Source organism: Chlorocebus sabaeus, chromosome 14, assembly GCF_047675955.1.
Source record: "Chlorocebus sabaeus isolate Y175 chromosome 14, mChlSab1.0.hap1, whole genome shotgun sequence".
NCBI lineage: Eukaryota > Metazoa > Chordata > Mammalia > Primates > Cercopithecidae > Chlorocebus > Chlorocebus sabaeus.
Window position 1 is genome coordinate 17,304,966 of NC_132917.1, and position 27,664 is coordinate 17,332,629.

General features: G+C 40.6%; 1 protein-coding gene across 3 annotated transcripts in view; it reads left to right on the plus strand.

Annotated features, from left to right (window-relative positions):
- VSNL1 (visinin like 1) overlaps positions 1-27,664 on the plus strand; it is a 114,203-nt gene that overhangs the window by 35,020 nt on the left and 51,519 nt on the right. For all 3 annotated transcript variants that reach the window (XM_073022794.1, XM_007971416.3, XM_007971414.3), the window contains exon 2: positions 18,733-18,899. In XM_073022794.1, coding sequence (XP_072878895.1) covers positions 18,738-18,899 — 162 coding nt within the window. In that variant the 5' untranslated portion in view covers positions 18,733-18,737. The remainder of the gene's footprint in view (positions 1-18,732; positions 18,900-27,664) is intronic.

The window sequence follows — 27,664 nt, forward strand, 5'->3', positions numbered from 1 at the left end:
GTCTGAAGTGAGATACAGTAAATGAAATGGAGAGCAGAAGAGGAATTCATGGTTAGAAATATTAGAATTTCTGATTAATTAGAACTAGGGGAAGAAATGGAGCAACATAGCCTGACCCATAAATTTCAGACTTGGGATTGCAAACTCATGACACTTTGCTGAATTACTGAGACAGACGAGGTCCTGCCCACCATATACTCCATTGCCTTATGCTTCTCTGTAAGTTGAGTAAGCCCACTTCTTCTGATACCTACTTGGTGTTTTTGCTGATAGACTTTGGGTAAAAGTGGCAACTGAAGAGAATATTGGATTTGGAATCAGGAGATGAGGCTTTGGAACGAGATCTGCCACAGATATTTCTACACACTTAGAGAAAGCTTGTGTCTTCCCTAGACCTGTTTCTCATCTGGAAAAGGAAAGAGTTTATCTAAACTAGGATCTTTGGGTTCCCTCTCAGTTCAGCGATTCTAGGATTCTGCTTGGCAGCACTTGCTTAGTGGTTGAATGCAGTTCTCAAAAGCCAAACATGCGTTTTCTACAAGCAACCTAATTTTAGCAGCAAGGAAGCCATTTACTGGGATTTGACTTCACATTTTCTTTGTATTTCTCATGCATCTGGTAATTTCCATTGACTTCCAGTTTTGAAGCTTGTCCTGACACCCATTCTATTCTCCTCCAAGTCATAACTGACCCATAGGTTCTTGGCAAATCCTATCCTATGTCTTTCTTTGATTCCCCCCACCCTGATCTTTATATTTCTGTAAAAAAGTCAGCAGAGTTCAGTTAACGGATAACTTTTTCTCTACCCCTGAAAATGATTTTATATGGGCCAAAATACAGTACTTTTAGCCCTATCATCTCATGTGAAACACTCCTTCCTGACCCACTGTGTTCTTTCACAAAAGCTAAGTTCCTTTCTGCACCATGGTTTCAGAAGTGTTGCCCCCTAACATTTTAAACTGTGCTTTCTCAAAGTCACCAATTTAACTCTTGCCTTCATCTTTCTTATTCAGATTTTGGCTAATATTCCAGCTGAAAATTCTTTGGGCATATTCAAGTTAGTCCTTTCAAAAAAGCTATTAAATACAGTCCATAGAATTTTACAAGTAGTTTAATAAAGGTGTCCATACACCCTGGGATCCTTGCCAGTCACTGGCCCCAGGTGAATACCCAGGGATTTTCCTTTGTTTCTCTTCTGCCCATTCATTTTCCATGCTGTAATCTTTGGGTTGGATGTGGAAAGGAGCCTTGCCAGTTAAGAAAGACTTCACTATTTCATGAAAACTAAGCTAGCAAACTTTGTTTTTTGAGATAGGGTCTCACTCTGTCCCCCAGCCTGGGGTATAGTGGTGTGATCACGGCTCACTGCAGCCTCCACCTCCTGGGCTCAAGCAATCCTCCTTCCTCAGCCTACCAAGTAACTGGAACTACAGGCACATGCCACCATGCCCAGCTAATCTTTCCTTCTTGCTTGCTTGCTTGCTTTCTTAACCTACCTTCCTTCCTTCCTTCCTTCCTTCCTTCCTTCCTTCCTTCCTTCCTCCTTTCCTTCCTTTTCTTTTCTATTTTATTTTATTTTATTTTATTTTGTTTTATTTTTTGTAGAGACAGGGTTTCACCATGTTACCCAGGCTGGTCTCAAGCTTCTGGGCTCAAACAATCCACCTGCCCTGCCTCCCGAAGTGCTGGGATTACAGGCGTGAGCCACCATGCCCAGCCTATTAAACTTTTTGTAGGAGATGGCCAAGAGCTGAACCTCTTCCTTCTGGATTGCAGGTACTGGGAAGGTAGAAATGCAGGCTGGTTGCTGGTCACCTCCCAACCCGGGAGGAAAGCAGAGGAGGAATTCAGATTCCTAAAGTCAGAAGAAAATAAGAATGAAAGGGTATCCATCATTAGCTTAAAATACAAAGGACTACATTGAAGACAGTCCATAAAATAATTGAAATAACACGATAGTGGGAGTTAAGAAACCTGGTTCTTTTTCTAAGTACATTTCTACCTTTCTGACTCTAGACTACTTACTCTCTTTGGACCTCAACCTTCTCAACTTAATATAGGGAAAATTAAGTAGATTTCACAAATATCTTTTTTTTTTTGAGATGGAGTCTCACACTGTCGCCCAGGCTGGAATGCAGTGGCATAATCTCTGATCACAGATACCTACGCCTCCTAGGTGCAAGTGATTCTCCTGCCTCAGCCTCCCAACTAGCTGGAATTAGAGGCATGCACCACCACGCCCAGCTAATTTTTTGTATTTTTAGTAGAGATGGGGTTTCACCATGTTGGCCAGACTGGTCTTGAACTCCTGACCTCGTGATCCACCTGCCTCGGCCTCCCAAAGTGCTGGGATTACAGGCGTGAGCTACCGCGTCTGGCCCGATTTCATAAATATCTTTACAAGTTCTCATATTTTAATATATAAGTTAATACGATAACCTATAAGAGATCTCTATTTAACATTTACTTGTTACCATAGAAACTTGTACATTATAGAAATATGCTTATCATTCTGTATTATAACTTATAAATAAATTTTTTTGCGTATTATTTGTCCGTCTCATTGGGTCATTGGTTTGTACAGGAAATAAGCCGTTTGTTTTTCATCTCCATATCCTGATACATAACATGGTTTCTGCATATAGTCCACACTTTTTATTCATTTGTAAGGAGCAAGAGAGGAAAACAATTGTCTTCACTTTTTGCAGTAACTAGTTGTAATTATAGAGTGTGTTTAATTTTGCATCTCTGCTTTCTCCACTTAGCATATCATAAGTAATTTGCCATGTTTCAACATTGCATTCACAATTTTATGTTCCATTGAGTTAATGTGCCATAATTTACTATCCATTTCCCTAGTGGGAAATGGTTATAGTGCTAGAGTTTCTACTATTATTAAAATGAAAATGCAATAAATATGTGTGTGTATGTAACTTTTTCCTCTTGGGTTATTTCTTTAAGATGCCTTCCCCTGGAATCAAAAGTTTATGTTTAATTATTTATTTCTAGTGTTTTCTGGTGGGTTATATTAACATACAATTTTGCTGTATTTGATTATTTGTAGGTATAAACTTGGCCATTGATATTTAATCTTTTGTTCATATTCTCAGCCTGCTAGCATAATCCTCTTCCTATTTATTTTTAAGCAACCTCAATACTTAAAAGACACGTGTGTTGAATATGTAGTCCCATGTTGTTATTTTTACTTTTTCTGTTTTTTTAGATTCCCTAAACTGTGAATCTTTATGTAGTTATATCTATCAGTCTTTTCTTTTATAGTTTCTGCCTTTGCTTTCATTTAGAGAGTCCATCTTGACCTTAATAATCAGGTTAAACATACTTCTGTCAGTTTACTATTTGTGGTATGAATTATCTATTCATACTGTTTGATCATTTCTGTCTTCTGTCTATGGTGTTTTCCTTAATCATTGGTATTTGCTTTACATATAAATACAGTCATGCATCACTTAATGACAGAATCATGTTCTAAGAATTGTATCATTGTGCAAACATCATAGAGCATCCTTACACATGCCTAGACGGCATAGCCTACTACACACCTGCCTATAGGCTACAGGCTGCAAGCCTGTACAGCAGGTTACTGTACTGAGTACCGTAGGCAGTTGTAACACAATAGTATTTGTATATTTAAATATATCTAAACATGGAAAATGTACAGTAAAAATATATTATACTCTATGGGACCACCATGATATATATATAGTCCATTGTTGACTGAACCATCACTCTGAGGCACATGACATTATATCCACACACATAGCTATTAACCTTTTGTCTATATTTTCGGTTTCTGATAGTTTTCTTTGATAATTTTTATATTGAACTTTTTATTCCAAATGTTAATGATTTTTTAAAAGATGGCATATGATATAGTTCTTACTTTTTTTATTAAATTGCTATCAAGAGGTGATTATGTCACTTATAAATTATATTTCCTCTATTTCCCCCTTGCTCTGAAAAGCTTTCTTGATCATATATTAAGTGAGTCTGTATAGCTGGATCTATTTCTAGACTCTCCATTCTGTTATGCTGATCTATATGTCTATTTTTGTGCCTGAAAATTCTGCATGTATTTGAGGAGACCTTAAATGTCCTCTTTTGAGTCTTTGTTTCTCCAAGCTAAACATTCCCTGTTCTTTCAATGACTACTCTTGTATTTGGCATCCAAGTCCTTTCTCATGCCCCTGGGTACCAGGGGCAGGCAATTGTGAGATAACTGACCAAGCCTCAGGGGACTCCAGAGCTCCCTCACTTGGGGAAAAAAATGTTACATAAAGGCAGCACCCAGGCAAAAAATGGAGACCGATGAGCTCTTATGTGGAAATAATAGTTTTATTCACAGAAAAGTACTTTCTTGTTTCTCATCTCTAATCTGACAGAATAGTTTACAATGGCTAAGGGCCTGTCAGGGTTGAAATCCCAACTCCACCATTTTCTTGTTGTGTGACCTTCTCTGTAAGCCTCATTCACCCCAACTGTAATATGATTATATAATGGTATCTACTTCATAAAACTGTTGTAAAGAAGTGAGGTAATCCATGAGCACATAGTGAGCACTTGATCATATAACTGTTGTTATTACTGCTAAAATATCAGTCGTATGGATTTATTATTTTATTTAACATTTTGAGGTAGTTATTAATATACACAATTTAATGCTGAATGAACAGGATAATAAAAACTCAGTAACTTTCCCTCCCCAGCTAGTAGACATGCTCTAGCAAGTATCTCACCTTGTTTGTCTAATGAGAAGGCCCGGGTCTTTGCTGCAGACAACACAACTCCACTGTATGTTGGAAGGCACTGATAACTGGCTCTTTGGATTCTGCCATGGTTACTAGGTGAAGCTGTAAATTCTTAGACAAAGGCAAATGTGAGGTTCAAACATAGGATTGTTTTTAGGTTTTCTTTTGGTTTCAATATGCAGGGGCATTAAGTTAATGGGGAGACACAATATGGTTTCATCCTTATTTGCAAATTAGCTGATGTAGAAACATATCCCTTCAAACTAAGTATCACTTCACATAACTACTCCAAGTGACAGTTACACAGGCCCAGAAGCATTTGTCATCTCCGCAGGGTGCCAGAGGAAGCAGCACTTCCTCTCCTTCAGCACAGGCTACCTATGCTCTCAGAAGGCCCACGGCTGGGAGGGAGGCAGGTGGAGGAGGCCATACAACTGCCAAGTGAAACACACCGGAAGGTCTAATTTTAGTCTCCCTAGCCTTGGCATTGTCCCTCTCAGCAAAGATATTTTTCATGCACCACAATAAAGTGCTTTGTTCCAGCCTTGCTGGATACTTCACAAAGACCCAGCAAGGACAGGGTAAGCCTAAATCAGAGCTGGAAACACATCAAAGACAGGGACCTCACAGGAGAGGGTCAGCATTCCTCTCGCAACCTTTGGTAAACATGTTCTTTCCATCCAGCTCCCAAAACTCTAAAAAGGGACACTTGGTTGTGCTTCTCCTTCTACGCAACTCCTCTTCTTCCAGCTTCTTTTTTGTGAATCTTCAGTTGGCTCCTCATCAACAAGTGTGTTTTCTCCCTCATGCCAGGGATTTGAAAACCTACTCCCTCTTTTTGTCCCTGCCTAACAAAGCCCCCCTCTTTCTTCTTTCTTTCTTTTTTTTTTCTTTTTTTTGGTTTTTGAGATGGAGTCTCGCTCTCTCGCCCAGGCTGGAGTGCAGTGGTGCAATCTCGGCTCACTGCAAGCTCCGCCTCCCGGGTTCACGCCATTCTCCTGCCTCAGCCTCCCAAGTAACTGGGACTACAGATGCCCGCCACCACGCCCGGCTAATTTTTTGTATTTTTAGTAGCGACGGGGTTTCACTGTGTTTGCCAGGATGGTCTCGATCTCTTGACCTCGTGATCCGCCTGCCTTGGCCTCCCAAAGTGCTAGGATTACAGGTGTGAGCCACCGGTCCCAGCCACAAAGTCCATTTCTTTCTATATAGTCTGGGTCTTGTTTTCTTTTCTGACATTGCCTGGAAAGTGCACTAGATTAAGAGCGAGAAACAATTTTACAATTTGCAAACTGCCTCCAGGGTTTGTTCTTACAATGACCTGGCAAATTCGTTGAGGTAGAAACTTTCACAGAACTTGTGTAGATGAGAAAACTGAAGTTCAAAGGGGACACAGACTTTTTGCAAAGGTCACACAGGAAAACACTGGCAAAGCTGAGACTGAAACCTAGCTCTGGTGCTTTAGGAAAGGTGTGGTCCAATGAACTTAATCAAAGCACAGAAAACCCACACAGGCCTTTGGGAGGGGCCTGGGATGAAAGAATCCTGGAAAGGGAACTCTTGTGGTGCTTTCAGTTAGAGCCACTCCCTTTACAAACAATGAATTAACAGCAGTATTTTAGGATTCACAGGTAGGTCAAAGACCTTTAGTTCTGAGGCTCATTCCGTTTAGCTCTGGGTGAAGTGATGAATATGGAGGAGAATCTCAGGGGAACCCTGAGCTGACATCTCAGCACCTTGGAGAAGTTGTGATTGGGAGACAGCGCTGGGAGTCAGAGTCCCTGACCATCAGAATCTACTGTCACCAGACCTCTCTGAGACTCAGTTTTGTCTTCTGTGAGATTGATGCTAACAATGCCAAGGTTTATGTAAGATGTGAGATAGGAGAGAGCTTTGTAAATGCTAAAGCACTATCCGTTACAATGACTTATATTCAAATTCAAAAAATAGAAAATTCAGAAATTCCATAGATCACCACTTCTGGGTACCGATGGTTGGATCTAGAGTTGTCCAATGAAGTCCAGAAAGTTGTCCAATGAAGTCCAAAAAATCTACCCAAAGGACAAAGTAAAGATCCAAGAAGCCTTTGGGAACATTAACATCTCTAGTCAACCTTATCTGCTGCCTTTCCAGGAAATAAGGAAATGATTTCCCTGAAGGTAAAACCCACCATTCTGGGACCTCAACCTGAAACTGTTGACCACAAAACCAGCTAATATCCTCGGGAAGTTTTCCAGGCCTCCCAAAGGCCTGTGTGAGTTTTCTGTGCTTTGATTGGTTCATGGGACCACACCTTTCCCTCAAGCACCAGAGCTAAGTTTCAGTCCAAATTCTGCCAGTGTTTTCCCGTGTGACTTTTGCAAAACTCTGTGTCCTTTTTGAACTTCAATTTTCTCATCTATACAAGTTCTATGAAGGTTTCTGCCTCACCTAATTCACCAGGTCATTGTAAGAACAAACCCTGGAGGCAGTTTGCAAATTGTAAAAGTGCTTCTCACTCTTAATCTAGTGCATTTTACAAGCTGCATCAGGAAAGAAAATGAAACACAGAAGCTATAGAAAGAAGTGGGCTTTGTTAGGATTTTATTAGTTTGGTGAATGAAAGACATTTTGTGCATTTATTTGTTTGCTGAAATAAAAACATTTGCACATATTTCTGCTTATAAATGTTATATGCTTATTATAAAGAGTTCAGAAAGGTATTAATGAGAGAGTGAAATGCCACCATTATACCACCAGCAGTTATAACCACTGTTAAGATTTTGATATAAATTACGAACTGATCAAACTTCCTGTGCACACAAGCTCAAGCAAGTGTGTGTATAAAGCAAAAGCAAGTGGTGCTACACTTACTGTTTTGTGACCTGCATTTTTCACTTAACAATTTATTACAGTATTATCTCTCCTTTTTTCTTTCATTTTTATTCCTAAAGTGCTGCTTATGTTAATCATATTCCTCATATCATGGCTCAATGTCAACATTGTTTATATAAAGTCCTCCTTGTGTTTTCTCATATAGTTTTAATTTACCCTTTGTTTGCTATACTCACTTCCATTCCCTTCCTCCATTATATTGTATTTAATGTATGTCCTCAGGTAAGGGTTTATCCTTGAAAATATACAGTTTATTTGTATATTTATGTGTTTTCACTTAAATAAATGACATTGAGTCAATATCCTCCCATATCAATCAATGCAGGTATACATTATCACTTTTAATGGCTTCATAATTTCCATTCGTTGCTCTAAAAAAATTTATTTAGCCAGTTTCCTGTGATGGACCTTTAGGTAGTTGTTAAAAGCGGTTTTTAAAAATGGTTTTAAACAATGCTGGGGTAAACACCCTTTGTACGTATGTCTCGGCAGGCTTGTGTCATTATTTCCTTGAGATATTTTCGAGGGACCACTTTTTAAAATATTCTTTACCCAATCTCTCAAAGAAACTTTGTTATCGATTTCCTAGAAAGAAGCATGTTCCCTCTCTCTCCCTCATGACACTGCTTTTCTCTCCCTAATGGCACTTAGTGCAGTCATCTTTAAGCTTCATTGCATAGGTTATCTCTTATCACTCAACTGATAAGCTCTAGCTGTTAATGGGAGGGATTACATAGTAATTAATTAATTCAACAACATTTCCTGGGTATCTGTTCAGCAGTGGGCTCTGAACTAGTGCTGAGGTGAACCGGACAATCACCCACCCTTGAGGAACCCCCATCTGTGAGATGGGAGACACGGAATACAGATACTACTGTGGCAGGTGATGCAGTAACAGCAGTTGTGCAATGTGCAAAAGAAGAAGTAGCCAGACAGTGAAGTCACCGAAAATGAGGTGCCTCCTCTATATCTTGAAATATCAGTGGGAGTTCACTAGAGAACCAACGTGTAGCTAATGAGAACTGCCCTCAGAGCAAAAGGAACAGCAAAAGAAAACACAGAGAAGTTTGGCGTGATATTAGGAAGTTGGAGCATAGGTGAGAATATGAGGAGAGAGGAAACTGAAGAGGTGCCAGGAGGGGCGAAGGGAGGGAGGAAGGTGGGAGGCTGGAAGGAAAGGATAGGCCCAAGTGCACAGGTCTGGGAAGCCATGCTGACAGTTGGAATTCAGAGTGAGGATAATGAGAGACCACTGAAGGGTTTAAGCAGGGCAGTGACATGATTGGGTTTTGTGTTTTAGAAAGGTTATTCCAGCTGTGATAGTATGGAAGATGTAATTCAAGAGGGCAAGACTGTAGATAGGGAAGCAAGTTAGAAAGTTATTCTACTACTCAAAGTGATAGGATAATGGCCAGAACCAAAGTATTGGCAACAGAGAAAAGTAAATGGAATCAAGAGTTAAAAAGTAGAATCTACCAACTTCTTAACTTGTTGATAGGTTACATATAGAAACACGAAATAGAGAAGTTCAGAATGATACCCAGATTCTGCATGGAACCTTGGGAAGATGGCAGGGCCACTTACTCAGAGAAGAACAAAGAATAAAAGGATGTTTTAGGAGAAAAAGGAGGACCAATTCATGTTTGCATAGTATGTGGAGTTTGATGTGGTTGTAGAATACAATGGTGGAAGTGTCTAGCAGGCAGATAAATACATTATCTAGTATTCCCAATTTTTTTTTTAGGATCTCCCCTAAAGACCTGGAAAGATCTGTCCTAAAGAAAAATTTGGGAATCATATGATGATACTGAGTAAAAGTTTGCTGAATAAATGAATGATTTGACTCATTTTCAGCTCATGTTTCCTTCAACTAGAACATTTTACTTCTATAAAGTCACCTTCATACGAGAATTTCAAAGTTGTTTTTAAGACTAAATAACATGAATTAAAGTATCTTTTTAGAATTATTGTAGAGATAACAACTTAGGAACATGGTCAGTGCAAATGGATCTCAGAGAGGAAACAGCACCAACCTGATCGTCAGAAGATGAGTGAGTTGGAAGTTGACTACTATTGGTGGACACTGGTGCATGCCACTCACCCCCTCCCCCAAATATTCAAGTTCTCTGAATGCAAAGACAGGGGTTGCATTCCTGATGATGAAGGCCTAACCCTACGACAGGGAATGTGCAGGTGAAGCGGGATACTCCAGGTCTGCTCTTCTCTCTCGGCAGCTCCCTGCTGTTCTCAGATAAGGGCCACAGTGCCTCCCCACTGGGACTTGGCAGCACAACCTAGAACACAATCTGTTGGACAGAAGGCTGTGATTATTAATGAAAGCATTTCCTCTGTTACCTCACAGAACTAAGTGAGGTTCTAACACTGCCAAAGATGGCCCATTTCCTTTCATGGAAACCAATTCTCAGAAATACATAGAATGGTCAGAGATAGGACACATAGGGAAGTAAAAATAAGATGCAGAAAAGTGGTGACTGCTTGAAACACTCCCAGATGAAAGGTTACCAGCTATTAATCAGCTCACACTTCTGTTCAGTGGGTGAGCAAGAAATTGGATGGAAACTTCTCTCAATGGTCGATGCTTAGTTGGGGCTGTGAGGTCATCAGATGACTTTCCTCAGTCAAGTCAGATATGATGCACTTTTATGTAAAGGAAGGAGAATCAACAAGGCCACAGTAAAATTCCCTGTGTTTCACAATTTGTGTACTCCTGTTTACATGTGCCAGGTTTGGTGTCATGTATTGAGGTTAGGATGACTCCTGCTGTCTAGGCCTGAGTCTTGAACTGTCCCCTTCTCCATCTTCTGGAGCAGCCCAGTTGGCTGGGTCCTGTGATGAGGATAATAATAGTTACTGTTTTTTGGACACCTGCCTCATAGAAGGCACTGTTGGAAAAAAATCAGCATTATCTCATTTATCCTCACAACAACGCTTTGAGCAAATAACATTATTTTCACTTGAAAAATGGGGAGATTGAGGTTCCAGCGGGCTAATTAACTTATCAAAATTCATGCACCTTGTATTAAGCAGGAGCATTATTTGACCCCAGGTCTGACTCCAGCACACAGTTTTTTTTCCATACTATGCCAACTCCAGTTGAAAATAAAAGAGACATCAGAACCTGACAAAAAGAAGGAAACTCACAAAATGGGATACAAGGGAAACTGAGTCTGAGTAGAAACTTTTCCAAAGTCATAGACTAGCATCTGGGTATCAAGTATGGCTTGGGTCTAAGTCTTACTTCCCGGGCACTCAGGAAATGTTCTTTGTGCCTTGGAAAGGAGGAAGAAGATGGCAGCTGCATCTGATGCCCAAGGGCTGATTATGCCATTTTGACCCTTTACAAATCAGAGCCCCTGGGCATCTGGCCCCCAAGTTTCCAGGTGGGTTTTAGCTTGAGACCACCTAGTGAGAGCCAAGACCAATGTCCGCTGGCAGCACCTAGCCTAGAGTCAGGGATATACCATTTGGCCAAGACTCCAGAGCCACTTCAGGCTCTCAGCCCCTGCCCTGTAGAAAGACAGCTCAGGTGGGAACTTCACTGGGAGCAGCTGGGGCAGACCTACGGAGGAAGTCCATTCCTCACACCCTACTCAAATGAGAAGACATGATTCTGTAGGGCTTAGGATCTTCAGCCTGTCTCCATACCCAAGGATCAGAGGCCTGGGCACTGCAGCAGGCATGAGTCTTATTGTTGAGACTTGGTAGCCAGGGTAGGGCTAGGCTCTGTTACTAACTCGCTAATTCTGGCATAAGTCCCCTAGCCTCCTTGGGCCTTCTCTGGAAAACAAAGAGGTTGGATCAGATGATTGATCCCTGGGGCCCACTTCTGCTTTCACCTTCAGGTGTTTATTATACTTTGGCAAACAGAACTCTTGTTACTCGCCCTAACATTGCTACTGCCACTGCTGTCAAAATATTTTACCTCACTTATTACATATCAAAAAAATACTTTTGCCTTATCTTGAGTCCCCAGGGATGCAGTCTGTGGCCCCCACCTGTTTCATGCTTACGGAGTGAAACCTCAGCTATAATTCCATGAGATTCAGGTTTTGAGGTAATGTCATCAGAGGATGCTGTAAGAAAGGATTTCTCTTCTTTCCAGAAGCTACTTTGGTCCCCAGACACAGCATGAAATGCCACCTTGTGGTCCACACCCTCCCTGCCCACTGGGAAATGCTGCTGGGGGCTTGTGAGTACTTGGCTTCTGGAGGACGAAGAAGAGGGGAACAGAAAGAGCCATAGTGTCAGATATTTGGCTTTATTATTTAAAAAACCCAAAAAACCAAAAAACCCATACAATATGCTGGTCAATTTTGAAGCATGTTTTCCAAGGCTGTTTTTAACAGTCTCTGGAAACTAGCAATCTGATGTCAGTTGTTTATAGGATCCAAGCGGGTGGTGCTGGGGGTTGTTTCAACATCCTTGCACAGAGATAAACATGGGTAGTGGCTTACAAGCTTTGAGTGTTAGATACAGGGACAGCATGCTGTGGGGGTGGGGAGTGGGGGACACCCATCCATATTGGGGGATGGACTTCTCATCCCAGCTCTGCCATCAGCTGCCCATGTGATCTGGGAAAATTCATCACCTTCCTGAGCCTCAAACTCTCCAACCTAAAACCAAAGGGCCTAAAGCAGAGGAGCCCACAGGCAAATCTTTTCAAGCTTTGGTCTTCCCTTGTGTGATCTTGGAAATCTTTTTTTTTTTTTTTTTTTTTTTTTTTTTTTTTTTTTTTTTGAGGTAGAATTTCACTCTTGTCACCCAGGCTGGAGTGCAATGGTGTGATCTTGGCTCACTACAACCTTCTCCACCTCCCTGGTTCAGGCAATTCTCCTGTCTCAGTCTCCCGAGTAGCTGGGATTATAGGTGCCCACCACCACACCTGGCTAATTTTTATATTTTCAGTAGAGACAGGGTTTCACCATGTTGGCCAGGCTGGTCTCAAACTCCTGACCTCAGGTGATCTGCCCACCTCAGCCTCCCGAAGTGCTGGGATTACAGGCATAAGCCACTGCACCCAGCCAGTTTTGGAATTCTTAATGCTAGTCCCCAGTACAAGGATCTTGAAACCACATCAGGAATGCCAGACGGGGAAAGTGAGGAATCAGGGAAACCTTGGGTTATGTTTGTGCTGGTTTGGGGTGTACTCCTTAGATCATGTACTTCGATTTTTATTCATGCTTTCCAGCAGCATTTCCCAAGTTGACTCATGATCATATTCCTCTGAGTTGCTTGTTAAATGTACACATTTCCCTACAAGGGATCAACCCACTAAGCTGTATTTTTAAGGAAGAACCAAGGGTGATTCTTGTATTCAGACAAGTTTAGGAAAGACTGCTTAAGAGTTTTCACCTGGGGGCCAGTGACAGGTGAAGTTGCCTGATTTGGTCAGTATTTGTCAATTTGTCTTTCCTCTGTACTCTGTAGCTCTCTGCTATGAGTATTCATTTCATCATGCTTCATATTCCAAGACTTGTAATGTCTCTGGCACCCAGGTCTGAGCCCTTTAAGATTGGTATCATATTTTTTGTTTATATCCCACCTTACCTAGCACAGAACTTTTCTCCTAGAAGATTCTTACAAACATCTGCCAAACTTAGTTGCGCAGAGAGTTTTCTACCTGATTCCATCAAGTTAATTATGCCATGGGTCATTAACGACCCCAAACCACAATATCAAATAGAAGGAAAAGAGAAGAGTAGTAAGAGTTGGCAGAGAAGTATCATGGAGAAAACAGGATTGGAATGGAGCCTTGCAGCAGGAGCAAGGTTTAGATAGATGGGGAAAAAATGCACAACGGGCATTCCAGGTGGGAGTCTGAACATGAGAAGGCCAGTCTCTACAAAGGCCGTTGTTTCAGGATATGAGTGAAGAGCCTAAGACCCAAAGAAAAGATTTATTCAAGACTGACCCAAGTAATCTGTCACTGACCAGCCCATTGCAGCCTCCTTCCATACTTGCATTACATGCAGGTCTCCAACCTGGGTCCCTAAAGCCCTTTCTTCCTTCGCTCTGGGCCCTATTTCCAAGGTTGTTTTCCCACTGCTGTGTTTATCCTGCTATGTATTTGCACACGTAGTGGGACTGCTCCATTTTAGCCACTCAGTCTTTATTTAAATGAATCTTGCTAAGATTCAGCCAGGCTGATTGCTAGATTACCTGGGAGGAGCTGGGTATGCAGTTCTGTGTGCCTCTTCTTATTCAACAGGCCCTGGTATGTTCTGGAAGACTGGATTTAGATACAGTGAGTAAGAGACAAGCTGAGGGCAACACACACACACACACACACACACACACACACACCCTCACACACATATATTTTATATATATATATATATATATATATATATATATATTTTGTTGTTGTCATTGTTGTTTAAATCCTCTTTAATACCTATAGGGCTTATGGAAAAAAGATGCTCATGGGTGCTTCTTGGCTCCCTCGTAGGCCCTTTCCTCATCCACAAAGTTCTCCGATCCTCTTCTAAGAGCATTCTTAAATCCTCTGCCTCTTCTGCTCTGGAACCTGCTATCAAGACAGGGTAGGAAATGGATGAGAAATGAGCAAAATTCAAGACAGGAAAACTACTTCCCCAGTTGGGAAGTAGTTGCAGTATCCTTGAGATGATCCCGCAAGTGAGAGAAGACGATGTCCTCTATTAGGAAAGCAGTGGGGTGCGAGAGAACTGCATGCATTCTTTGCTAAGCCCTTACTAGCTGGTTTAGCTAGGGTAAATTACTTAATCTCTCTAGCCTTCAAAGTTCTCATCAGTGAAAAGGAAACAATCGTAATCTCTTTTTTACAGAGTTTTTAAAAATGCTTTTTTTAATGCTATAAAAAAAAGGGGTCAATAGTTTATATGGGTCAATGTTGTTGCACAAAAGTCTTTCGTAAATTAGTGTACAAAAGTGCCATCTTCTCTGGGCATCATTTGCCATTAAGTGAAGCTGCGCTTTCGTCCACAAGGGCTCTATCATTTGAAGTTCTCTTGTCCATCAAAGCCCTTCCACCAGTCCTGTTTTGTGCCTAGCACTGAACTTCTCTCTATGACAACACAAGCAGTGAGAAATTCTTTTGGTTTGGGGATGGGCTGGCTTTAATATTATAGCTTGAAACTCCAGCTTAAAAGTAATACACTCCAGTTTCTGTCCCCTCCCTTCTTGGGTAACAAACACTTAAATGCTGATCGGTTCTCAGGTCAAGAATCCACAGAGCCCGCATGTGTTGAGACAAGCCAATAGGAAGTCTGACTCATATTTTCATATTTACAAAACTTATGTGGCAAATCAGTGAATGATAGAGTTGGAAAGGCCTTAAAGATCATCTGGTCCAACTCCTCATTTTTTAAATGGGGAAATGGAGTAACCAGGAAAGAAAGGATCTTGGCCAAGATCACAGAGTAAATTAGAGACAGAGCCAGCCTGCTTCCCCCTCACATGGTGTAGGGGAATCTTTTTATTGGGAATGTGATAAAATGTACTGTTTGTGCTCTTTCTGTTATGTTGGTCCCATAATGAAAGATACTGCTTGACCCATATCACTGCAGCCTAGAGCAGAAGGACCATAGGTGGAGAGTATTAATCTAACTGCATTTTCATTCATTTACCACACATTACTAAAAACCACCTTTATGTCAGTTACTGAAGATACTGAGATAAAAGACATGGGTCCCACCTGCAAGGTATTCAAAATTTAATGATGAAGATAAACTCCGGGGTGGGGGGGGGCGCTGAATATTTTCCATGCAGTTAAGTGAAATATTTATCCCATCTGCCAGCTGCATTTTATATTTATACTTGTAAATGCATTGACTCTCCTTCATATATAGATTATGAGACATTTTCTCAGGAAAGAAAACATACCAAATATCTCAGACCCTTTATTTATTCATATCCTCAAGAAATATTATTTGAGCACCTAATAGGAGTTACCAAGAGGCAAAAATAAATAAATAATAGTCCTCTCTCTCAAGAAACTGTAATAACAATCCAGTAGAGAAATACATAATGATCATGGAAGCTTTTATAAGGAAAGGGAGATACCTAAGAGAATGGGTGCCTAAGTTTGCCATGGAGAGTCCACAAAGGTTTCATGGAGGAGGTGGTGTATAAATTGAGACTACTTAAAGAAGGGGAAGAAGTCTGCTGAGCAGAAAACAGGGGAAAGTCATTCTAGGAGAAGAGAACAGCATATGCAGAGCCGTGGAAGTGTGGAAGCATGCAATCCTGGAACCTATGATAGTTCATAATCACTGACACATGAGAAAAGACAGATTGGCAGAAAATGAGGATATAAGTAGGCAGGACCTGAGCCACGCTAAGGAGATGAGGTTGCATCATGGAGACTAAGGAGAAGTACAGAGGGTTTTCGAGAGTAGATCAATGAGGTTTGTATTCTGGAAATACACTCAGGCAGCTTGCAGAGGGAGGGTGGCTGGAGTCAGGCAGCCCAGTGGGGAGGCCAATCTTTAATCCAGGCAAGACCTGATGAGGCCTATGAGGGCAGAGGCAATGCCATTCTGAGCCAGGCCAGAACCTGACTTTCTGTATGATTCAACCATTGCCAGACACACCTGAGTGATGGTGCAGACCCATACAAGAAGCATGAAGTTATGCACTTGAGTCTCCAAACTGTGATTCACGGTTCCGACATTATTTCCTGTGTGTGTAATAGACCACCCTCTCCCAAGTCAACTGGAACAGTTTAAGACATCACAAGTGACCCATGGAGAAGCCAAGCCTCCTTGCCTGACAAAGAAGCTGATACATCGTTGAACTTATAAAGGCACTTGGGGGAGGTGGTTTTTAATACGAAAGTCACTTCTGAGCTTGTGGTTTGGTAAATTTAAGTCTTTTCCAAACGAGGCAGCCAGGATGGCAAAATGATCGTTTTTCATCCCTTCTAAGCACTGATTCAGTTATCTGAAACCTTCCTGTTTTGCTCTTCCTGTTCCTTCTCCTGAAATGCCTTTCATCCACCAGCCTGTCTATGTTTGGACATTGGAGTCTTATAGATCCAGGTTCAAATTATAGCTCTGCCATGCATTAATTATATGCTCTTATACAAGTTACCATAAGGGTTCTGAGCCTCAGGGAGCTCCCCTAATCCTGATTACTCAGTGATTGCTGAGCAGGAGATGAAGTTTGTGAGGTGTTCCATTAAGTGCCTTCTCCCTCGCCAGCACTCAATATTAAGTAGCTATTTTTCTTAGGTGAGATTCTAGTTTAAGAATGAAGGTTTGTAACTCTCTACCAAAAAAATCACAGTGAAGTACTGAAAAGTTTTCGCAAGACATCTTTTGATTTTCAGGATAACAATGAATTAGAGTTTTCTTACCCACATTAATTAAACCTGACACCTGAGTACCCACTTGATTTCCACACCCAGCTATGGAATTCCACAGTAACTTACAATTAAGAGACAGTTGCTAATAAGAGACGTGGAACTTGAAATTCAGAAAAATAATTAGAGAAACACCGTGACAAAGGGCAGAGTTGCTGATACTGGGCCCTTTCCTTATGCTGAAGAGTTTGGAGGGTAAACGGTCGTCTTAATGGTATCATCTGACTGCATTTTGTGCTGCTGAGATCGTGCTGACTGGAAATTTCCCTGGAAGTAGCAAGGGTGGTTTAGTTTCATTGCAGTGAAAGAATTGGCCAATGTTGGGGCAAGTTACTGACAATGGGTGTGGAATCTGTTTTAGGAGAAGGTAAAAAATAATAACAATAAAGTATGCGATGAGATTACCCCTTCCGGGCTATTGCAAGTGTAGACGTGCCTGCAGCCTGAAAGAGAGTTTGTCTCAAGCACAGTGAAGGACTGGGTTCATTTGGGTGATTCTTCAACCCTAACTCAGTCTCTTCTAACTGGATTTGAAAGATCTTCTGACACTTTCCTGATTCTGGAAATTTTTCAATTTTCAAGTTTAACTTGACTTTTTAAATCAACCTGGGGTTAATTTATGTTTTAATTCTTTTATTATTATAATTAGCAATAGTTTTATTGTTTATTATTTATTATAAAGCAACATTAAAGAGAAAATTTTAAAATTATCTTTAAGTTTCCTGAACAGTTATATTAATTTTGGAATTTTATTGCCTTTGTTTACCTACTTATTTCTTAATTAGCCATCACAATGAATCTGAAAGAGCTTTATTATTATGTCTGCTTTATTAATGAATAAGTTTAAGATAATGCAGTTGATTAATGTTGCCCTAAGTAACACATAGAGTAAGTGGCCAAATCAGGAAGAAAAATCAGGAATTATCTCAAGCCTGCTCTGTCTCCCTACTCCCTGCTGTGATGTTGGCCACCACAACCTGGTGCTTAATGGATATAGGTAACATTATCTTATGCACTATTACTTTAACTCAAAATCAGAAATAATAGCAGTCTGGAACAATATCAACAAAAACTCCCCAACCAATCCCTAGAAGAAAATCATCAAGATTTTGTCAACTCTGAAGACAATATTGTAGGAAGTATCTAATTATGAGAGGAGAAACAGAGAATTAATGTGACTAATAGAAATGAGCTGTTTTTATTGGGGGAAAAAAGCTCCAACTTGAACTAGACCAACTGAGACTCCTTAATATTGCTGATCGGATATTCCAAGCCACTTATTGATCATTTAGTTATAAAGTCTTCTCATTGTTCTTGTCAGTAATCCCACTGAGTATCCCATTAAACTAAATGTAGAGTTAAACACCTGGAAAACAAGGGTTCATAAAGTGTAATTTGTAGAAGGAAAAGAAAAACAACTTCCACATGCTTACTATGAATAGCATAAATAGGGATGGTTGCCTTCCATTTAGGAGTCAACACCATATGAAAGATGACACAATGAGGTGAAGAGTGAACCCTACAGCCCTTGGAACTGTCAGAAGAGTCTATTTCACTTGTATATTTTCTAGAATACCAAGTAGAAGGAGGCAGACTTGGGGAGATATGGATCAGCCACACTGGAGGGAGTTCCAGCCATGGGACTGCTCAGAACTCTAGCTTGGCTCCTAACCAAGTTTGAAATGATCACAGCCACGGCGCTAATTGAATTAATTTGCTTTTCTTCAGGCAGGATGGGGAAGCAGAATAGCAAACTGGCCCCCGAAGTGATGGAGGACCTGGTGAAAAGCACAGAATTTAATGAGCATGAACTCAAGCAGTGGTACAAAGGATTTCTCAAGGACTGTCCAAGCGGGAGGCTGAATCTTGAGGAATTTCAGCAGCTCTATGTGAAGGTAAGTTGTTTTTCAACCTTATTTTTATTCCTTAGGCCAAAACTATGGCCTTCATGAAATGTACCCTCACATGGAATTATAACTCTAAGTAGCCAGTTTGTTTCAACTGGCTGTTTTCCATTCAGAAAGAAAAATTAACATTTAAAAATGCAAATGTATATATGTTGTTCCCAAAATAAGCAATTTCTGAACAAAAAGAGTAATTGTTAAATCAAAGCGCTGAATAGAGCTCAAGGAATGACAGCATCTGGTGAAAGAACCATAAAAAGCTAAGAGAAGAGTGTTTACTGATAATTATTGATGGTTTGCTAACTACAACATTGTTTGTCCTGTTAAAGGTAGGTGTACTTCTCCCAGTTAAAGAAAAAGTACACAAGACGGCTTTTTTTCTCTCTTTTTTTACCAAAAAAGATGCTCCTGTATCCAGATAAGAACCCAGATTCCCACAATAGCACATTTAGAAAGGGGGAGGTGGGGTGTAGCATACCTCTGGGCAGCAATGTCTACAACATGGACTCATAACTCAACACCGTACACTGCTCAGAAACTAACCTTTCCCTGAACATTACACAGAACAGTCCCATAAATGGTACAATTTCTACTGCAGTAGTATTGTTTTGGCTTGTCTGAGTCTACAAGTTGTATTGGTTCTAGACTGGGCTGATCTAAGACATTCCATTTCATGTATACTTATGTAATGTTACACAAGTAAAAGAAATACATTTTTAAAACTTTTTCTGATTAAAACACCAAATAGAAAAATATTGCTTTATATCATTTAATTGGCAAATGTTGATTTGAGCAATATTGAATCACCCAGATGTATAAATGTGTATGTGAAATGATTATATAAAATATTAAGCATTATCGTTATCTCCTGAAACCGAACATTTCCCATAACCTATGATCCAGCAATTCCATTCTTGTACTGTACAAGAAGGGGCATGTGTAAGAATGCTCATTGCTGCACTATTAACAATGGCAAAACTGGGAAACAACCCAAGTGCCCATCAAAGGGAAAGTGGAAAATAAACAGTGGTATATTTGAACAATATAACATTATACAGCAGTCAAAATAGTTGAACTGCAGCAACACTAAGACATTAAAAAAGCAAGTCTCAAAAGATTCCAAAGCAAATACAAATTTTTAAAAACACACTTTACAGGATTACCAATAAATGCAATAAAATTATATAAAAAGGAAAGCGGGGAAGTGATGAACACAAGATTGAAATGAATAGTTACTTCAAGTGGGGAAGACCAAGGAATGGGATGGGGGTAGGGCCATGTGGTTAGATATGTATTGTGTTCAAAGTCATAGCTGTTGCAATTGTTTATTGCATCATTAAAAGCTCACTAATCAACAGAATAAATAGTGTGCATTTTTTAGGATCACTGTGACATTTCTAAGAAGATCTGGGTAATCAATTATTAGCATGCCAAGATCCTTTCTATAGAAGTGCTGAGAAGGTGCATCTATTACTCAATTGATGTCCATTGCTTTTGCAGAGAAACAGGATAGTATGTATTTCCTAGATAGCCATACTACTCTCCCTAGTTTTCAATGTCACATCTTCTATTTTATTACCTAGGGGCTAGTCCATGCCTCGGGACTGTCTCTATTCTCAACCCCAAGGAAAGTACAGACAAACAAGATTTGTCAAAGTCACTTTCATATCACTAAAGGCCATGCAAGCTGTCACCCGACGATTAAGAGAGCTCTGTGTGCCACATTCCTCACTATTTGTTTAAAATGAGAGAGGTATTGCCTTTGAAGAAATAGTTGAAATGCAGGAAATGAGGTATTTTATTTACACACTGGAAGTATGTAGCACTGAAAAAGCACCAGCCTCAAGGTGAGGGGTCATGTAAACATTAAGCATGCTTCAGCGTTTTATGGTACAACTGATGTATATGCACCAAAATTATCTCCCACCTCCCCATCTCACTCTTAGAGTGGGTTTTTTATTCCAGGAGGGGAATATATGACTTTCTGAACTTAGGTCTAGGTTTTTGGCAACCTCTTATTCCAGCTCAGCCTGTACGCTTATATCAAATAGAAAGCAGGCAGTCTTTTTCTCCTTCTAGAGTTGTCCAAGGACAGAAAAAACCACAGCAGAAATATGCCACGTACACAGAAAAAAGAAAGGCAGATCTGATAAGCTGGAAAGGAGAAGCATGGAAAAAGATGTGGATTATGTAATAGGCCCAGAAGATGGGCTGATGAGAAAAAGCTTATTTCAATGCTTCTGGAAAAACATGCAAATATTCAGCAAGACACAGTCATTATCCTGGTGAATGGGCACATTCAGTGATTCCTTCTATCTTTGGTGCAGAGATTGAGACATCCTGGGATGCAACTAAGGGAGCAAAGCTGACTGCAGCCTCTCCCCTCCTGTGTGTGCAGTCAGTCTGGCACATCCCCTCTTGCTACTTGACCCATTTCCCTTTCCAGGGGGAAGTCACCTCGGTTGCTAAAGAACAAGTTCTGATGAGTGTTTAAGGAGAGGCAGGATAACGGGAGTGGCTCCGCTGCAAGGCCAGGGGCCACAGTCTCCCAACTTTAGAAGCCCTTGCATCCCAAATGTGAAGGAACTCCTTCAGCAGATATATGTTTAAAAGCATTTAAAACTGAGGTTTAGAAAAATGAGGCAATTTGCCCAGCATCACAAACTGAATGTGGAACAGACTTCAAAGACAGGAATGCTGACTCCCACTGCAGCACGCAGCTCTGCCTCTCCGCCAAACTCCCAGGGCAGCTCCTCATTAACCCCCTCCAGCCCATCCACCATACAGCTGCTGGAGTGAGATTTGTAAAACACAGATCTGAACATGGTCCCTCCCAGCTAGATGCAGGCTTCACTCTTTAGTCATGCAGACACAGTCACCTCATTTCAATCAATGTAAGACCCAGCGGCTAGCACAGGGCCTGCCACAGAGCAAGTATGGGTAAGCATTTCTTGCCTGAATGTAATAAGTGCTGGCTGTGCATCTCCTTCTCAGGCAGCCTGGTGATGGAGGCATATAAAATGACTATGGGACAGTCCTCCCTGCCCTCCTGAATTTCACAGGCAAGTTGGAAAGATGTGATTCACCACAATGTAAGCTGTAATGACAGAAATGTTTGGTGGTAGGGCAAGAGTAGAAAGCAGAGAGGTTGATTTCAAAATGGAATATTAAAACAAGAAGTTAATTAATGCAGTGATGAGAGGAAAACTTTTCTATTAGCCTTTTAGAAAACAAAATGTCCCCTAGCAGATAGCTCTTTCCTTTTTCAAGCTTGCTGCCTGTTATCAGCTGAATTATATTCCCCCAAATTCATATGTTGAAGTCTTAACCCCCAATACCTCAGAATGGGACTGTATTTGCAGACAGATCCTTTACAGTGATAATAAAGTTAAATGAGGTCATGAGAGTGGGCCCTCATCCAGTGTGACGTGTCATCAGAAGAGGAAGTTTGGACACAGAGACATACACAGGGAAGGCCACGGGAAGACATAGGGAGAAGATGGCCATCATCTGCCAGCCAGAGAGAGAAGCTGCATTTGTTGGTAATCCTATGAAGTGTATTTTTTAAAATTTGTATTTACTTTAGAATCTTTTGAGACTTGCTTTTTTAATGTCTTAGTGTTACTACAGTTCAACTATTTTGACCGCTGTATATAACGTTATATTGTTCAAATATACCACTGTTTATTTTCCACTTTCCCTTTGATGGGCACTTGGGTTGTCAACACATTCTCTTGGACTTCCAGTTCCCAGAACTGTGAGAGAATAAATATCTTGATTTAAGCTCCCCCCTAGTCTGTGGTGCTTTGTTATAGCAGCCTGAGCAAATGAATATAATTCTTATTCCTTCTCTGTTGTCACGTGCGTTCCCTGCACCCTCTACATCTGATAGAAAGATGCCTTCTGCCCCGGATGTCTGGAACTCCCTGCACACATAGGGATTTCTCTGTCTCTGGCCACAGAAGTTATAACAGATGTTTCATCATCCCCACCACAGCACTGCTGCTGATAGGTTGGGAAGAAAGCATTTGCATTTGGTCACCAAGAACCAAGTACCTGATCACCTCCCATGGGAATTTCCTGTTTTCAACAATCATTTTGATTGCCAATCCATCACAAATTAAGATGAGCAGTTTGCAATTTTAACTGTATTTTCACAGAATTGGCCGTAATTTAATGAGAAAATCAACCCAGGGGAAGAGAAAGCAAGTGTGTAGGGAAGAAGTGTCTCCATCCCAGGGTCCTCTTCCTTGGAGAACTGCTGCCTTTGCTATTTTGCTTAGCCACTATGACATCAAAACTAAAGATATCAAGAAACAAACCTAGAGGAATCCTGCAAAGAGCCCTAAGTGGATTTTAATTTATGTTTGGAGTTTGACTTTCAAGATTATTTTCATCAGGAAACATTTGGGTTTGGTTTAGGTTCAGTTGAAAAGGCAGTCACAGAGTTGTTTAAAAAAAAAAAGGGATTTGGAATCTGACAGATGTGAGAGTCATTCCTAGCTGTGTTACATTTACCAAATCTCTGCTGGTTTGAATTTGTTTCGCTGTCTATAAGGTGGAAATAATAAGGTCTGTTTTATCACCTCATACAGTGGAGTCCCAAAGGAAAGAAGGGAAATGAAAACTATTTATGGCCTATCAAAAGTTGTGTTTGCTGTCCTGATTGACGATCCTCTCATTTACACTTAGAGAGCCAGGATGAAAATAGGTTTCATTTCACAGGCCACGTACGATGGCAGCACCAAATGGTGCACAGAAGAGGGTGAGAGGCTCTATGAAATTTCAATAGGAAAATGTGCCATAGTCAAATTGTGATGTCTACCGTGTATTCTGGTGGGTTTGGGGGATTCTTAGACACTGAACTCTGTGTCCCTTAAGCACAAACCCTTCCCCAGCCCCCTGCTGCCAGATAGGATGAAGATGGCACTTAAGGCCTTCTTCACCCATTTCCTACCAATCTCTCTGTGTCCTGATCCTCATGCCCCTCCTCCAGATAGAAGACTTCCTTCCTCAATTCGATGGCTTATTATTTTGCAGATGAGGGGAGAAGTCCTCAGAGGCCACTGAGCACCCAAGGGATGTTCTGTTGGGCTCTGGCCCACCTCTCCTGAGCCTCAGCTTGTGTCATTGCTGCAAGTTTTCTTCTTAGAAAAGTCTTAGGCCACTAACAGGTGCACCTGAGACAGGTGAGAGAGCCCTAGAGTCCAATTTGATCATCACTGATTTAACAGTTTGAATTTTAATAAAATACATTTGCATATAACAAAAGAGTTCCTACCAAGTCATTCTCTGTCCCTCTAGGTGGTCATTTCCTGAGGAGTTTCTGTAATTTGGTCATTAGAAAACACGCTTCCAGCTTTTCTAGCTAAGAGCAGGCTTGTCCATTGGTTCATTCATTCACTTGAGACCCATTTTCTCTGTGCTTTTTGTGGGACAGGTACAGTTTATTGGGCATTGCCCTCAATTGCTCTGAGCAAGCTGAGAGCCTGGAGGAATTGGTGTATCTTATTTTTGAGTAATGCTTTTCACTTCACCAAACCATCTATATTTTTACAACAAAATACTGGTGGAATTCCCTTCAATAAGAAATTTTCGAGGCCTAAGGCATTGAAAATACAAGTTTACTCACCAAAATTTTGTTGATACAGCTACCCAGGAATATGTATTACAACAAAATAAGACTAAATACTATTATAGGACTAGTACCTAAATATTTGATGGTAAAAATCTTTTAATAGAATAAGAAATATTTTTCTAGTTAATAAGATACTATGAAAATATTCCATAATTCTCTGTATGGTTTTAAAATTCTACTTTTAAATTGTGCCCTTGGGCTTAAAAACTACTATGTGGAATAAAAGGCATTCTTCCTGAAAGTTGTGTACAAACATATAATAATTATAGGATTTTAGGTACATAACCTCTGTCTTATAGAATATGAAATAAAGTATATAATCAAGGTCTGCACTGTTTGCAGTGGGATTTGAACAAGTGCCTTTGTTTTTCTGGTTCTAAGTTCAGCATCTGTGCAAATGAAAGTATCAGTCTATGTAGGTGGCTTTCAAACTTTAACGCGTCTCAGAATCACTTGGGTTGACTGCTCAATTGGCAGACTGCTAGGCCCCCTCCTCAGAGTTGCTAGTTCACTGGAATTACAGACCCAATATCTGGATTCTTAGTAAGACCTTTCAGGTGGTTCTAAAGGACAAAATATATAAGTGACATTTTGAAAAACACTAATCTAGGTCTTAAACTGGAAGTATGTTTAAATAGGCTTCAGGAGTTGTGCCCACACTGAAGTTGCATGTAAAATTTTGTATATAAACTCTCTTGAGGTAGCTTTAATCAGATTCATTGAGGATTCTGTAGTCCCAAGAAAGGATAAGAGTCACTAAAAGTGTTTCTAACCATTGGTGGACCTAACATTCTAGGTTCCATAACAGCAGTTATTGAGTCTTAATTGGCACTAAGATGAATTCCCTTCTAAGTTATACTTTCAAACAAACTTCACTGGCATGAGAATACAAACAAAAGCTTCCAGGCTTTGTTCTGTTAAACTGGATTTTAGTATGTAGATGATGTTTGTCTGATTCATTTATGGCCCACCAATCACCAATCAAGCTTTATTTTCTCTAGAGCTCCATGCTAATGCAAAGAGGGAGTCTCCAGTGGGATAAAATGCAGCCCCTGCTTTCCACTCCTACGTGCCAAGGGCTATGTAGGCCTTGGGTCTGCAACAGAAAACACCACATATCCCTGCCTAGGTGGCTATGGTCTGGTGCCATCCAGAAACCTATAGTCAAGATGGGGTAAAAAAAAAAAAAAAAAAAAAAAAAAAAATACACATATGAACAGTCATCACACTGGGTTGACTGTGATCAGGACCAGGAAAGACAAGAAAGGGCCTGGAGGGTCAGAGAGGGCTGGTTAGGAAGGTGACATTCAAGCTGATCCACAAAAGAAGGTAAATTTGGACATGAGGACCCATCAGTCTGTCTAGAAACTAAAAAATCTCATTGACTAGGACAATAAAAATTTGAATTTAAAAATGATTATTGTGTTTTAGAGCCCCTGTGCCTATTGTGTTGGCAGGAGGCCCACTGGATCAGGTATGTTAGGTTGAAACAAAAATGCAAAAATCAAAAATAATCAAAAACCTCTTGGTAGCCTTGCTGAGATCAACAACCTGAAAACAATCTATGGAAGAAAAAGCTTGTACATTTCTGGGGCTTCTGCCATAGATCTCTCCCTTGTTTCTCACTCCCTCTTTTCTCTCTTCTCTCTCCCTTGTCTTCTTCATTCCCTTCCTTTCCGATTTTTCTAATCCCTGTCAGTCTGACCAGTGGCTTACTTGATTTCACCAAGGCCTATGAAATCAACCTTAGAGACAGCATTTCCCTCACTTTAAGCCATAGAGGTTGGGAAGTCAGGAGATGTGGCTGAGGTTACAAAGTGGTGAATGGAGACAAACACCTGGGTCACTCAGCCCAACCTTCTTGCCACATTTTTATGCTTCCTGCATCCTCTGGGTCACATTCAGGAGCAGGCATCTGGGAGGTTCTCCAGTTTACCTTGCTGTGGAGCAGAATACACATCATGTTGCTCCATCCTAGCCATCTTTCCAGGATCAGTTCAAAAGCTTCTCCCTGGGAAATCATTTCTTTACCTCTCAAATTCCCAAAGCCAGAAGAGTCTCTTCCCTCTGTGTTCCCAAGACTTTGGTGTGCATCCGTCCCAACTTTTAGCAAGGACATTCTGTCCTGCAACCTGAATACAGGTAAATGCAGTGTGATTTTAATTAGAAGGCTGGATGTGCACCTGGTTCTGCCATATACTAGTCATGTGAATTTGGGAAAGTCCTTTATGCTTAAAGTTTGTTAAATAAATTCACAGACCACTCTGTCCCTCAGTTTTTTCACCTGTCAAATGAGAATAACACTCTGGGCCTTGCTTATTTCATGGGTTCTTGTTGAGATAGGAGGGTGGTGAGAGCAAAAGTGCTTCATAAGCATTGAATCGTCTTGCACAGGTAAGGCTTACCAGTGACTTGGTCTTAGGTACCTGGGCACAGGAGGACTTCCAGATGCTAAATAGTCCAGTTTATTGGGCTGTGGCATCAAGAATTTTCTCTCTCATCAGATATTTTATCAAAAGAAAATGTGACAGAGATGAATACTGTTTCTTCTCAATGTCTGATTCAAATAATTTTGAAAATAAAACATTTCAAAAAAGATTTGGGGATGACCAGTTTTTAAAGATTCAGATTCTGTTTGTTACTAAGACGTATTTACGAGCAGACTTTATTAAAAATTTGTTGGGCAGAGCTATATGTAGAAGGGTTTTAATTCCTTAAGGAATAGACATTACATGAAATACATAATGTCATCCAGACAGGGCTGGTGAGGATGTTGCAATTTTTAGCATTTATTTCCACTTGGAATGTTTGCCAATATGATTGGGGCTGCATTCAACTTGAATTAATGTGGAAGACAAGAGCTGGGGTCTGAAATCTCAAGGAAAAGACAGTAATCATCTAGAGTTCTGGGAAAACAAGGTCCCATGTGAGGCTCCAACAGTATTTTATTATGGTGATATTGTCTCAGGGAATAGCTAGCTACCAGCATTAGAGACAGCAATTACCCCACAGGGGTCAAAATGATAACCTTCCCCTGTCTCCAAGGGTGTGAAATTATTTTGGATGGCTTCCACACCTTGGGATTTTGCTTTCCCATGGTAGGGCAGGTGTCATTTAG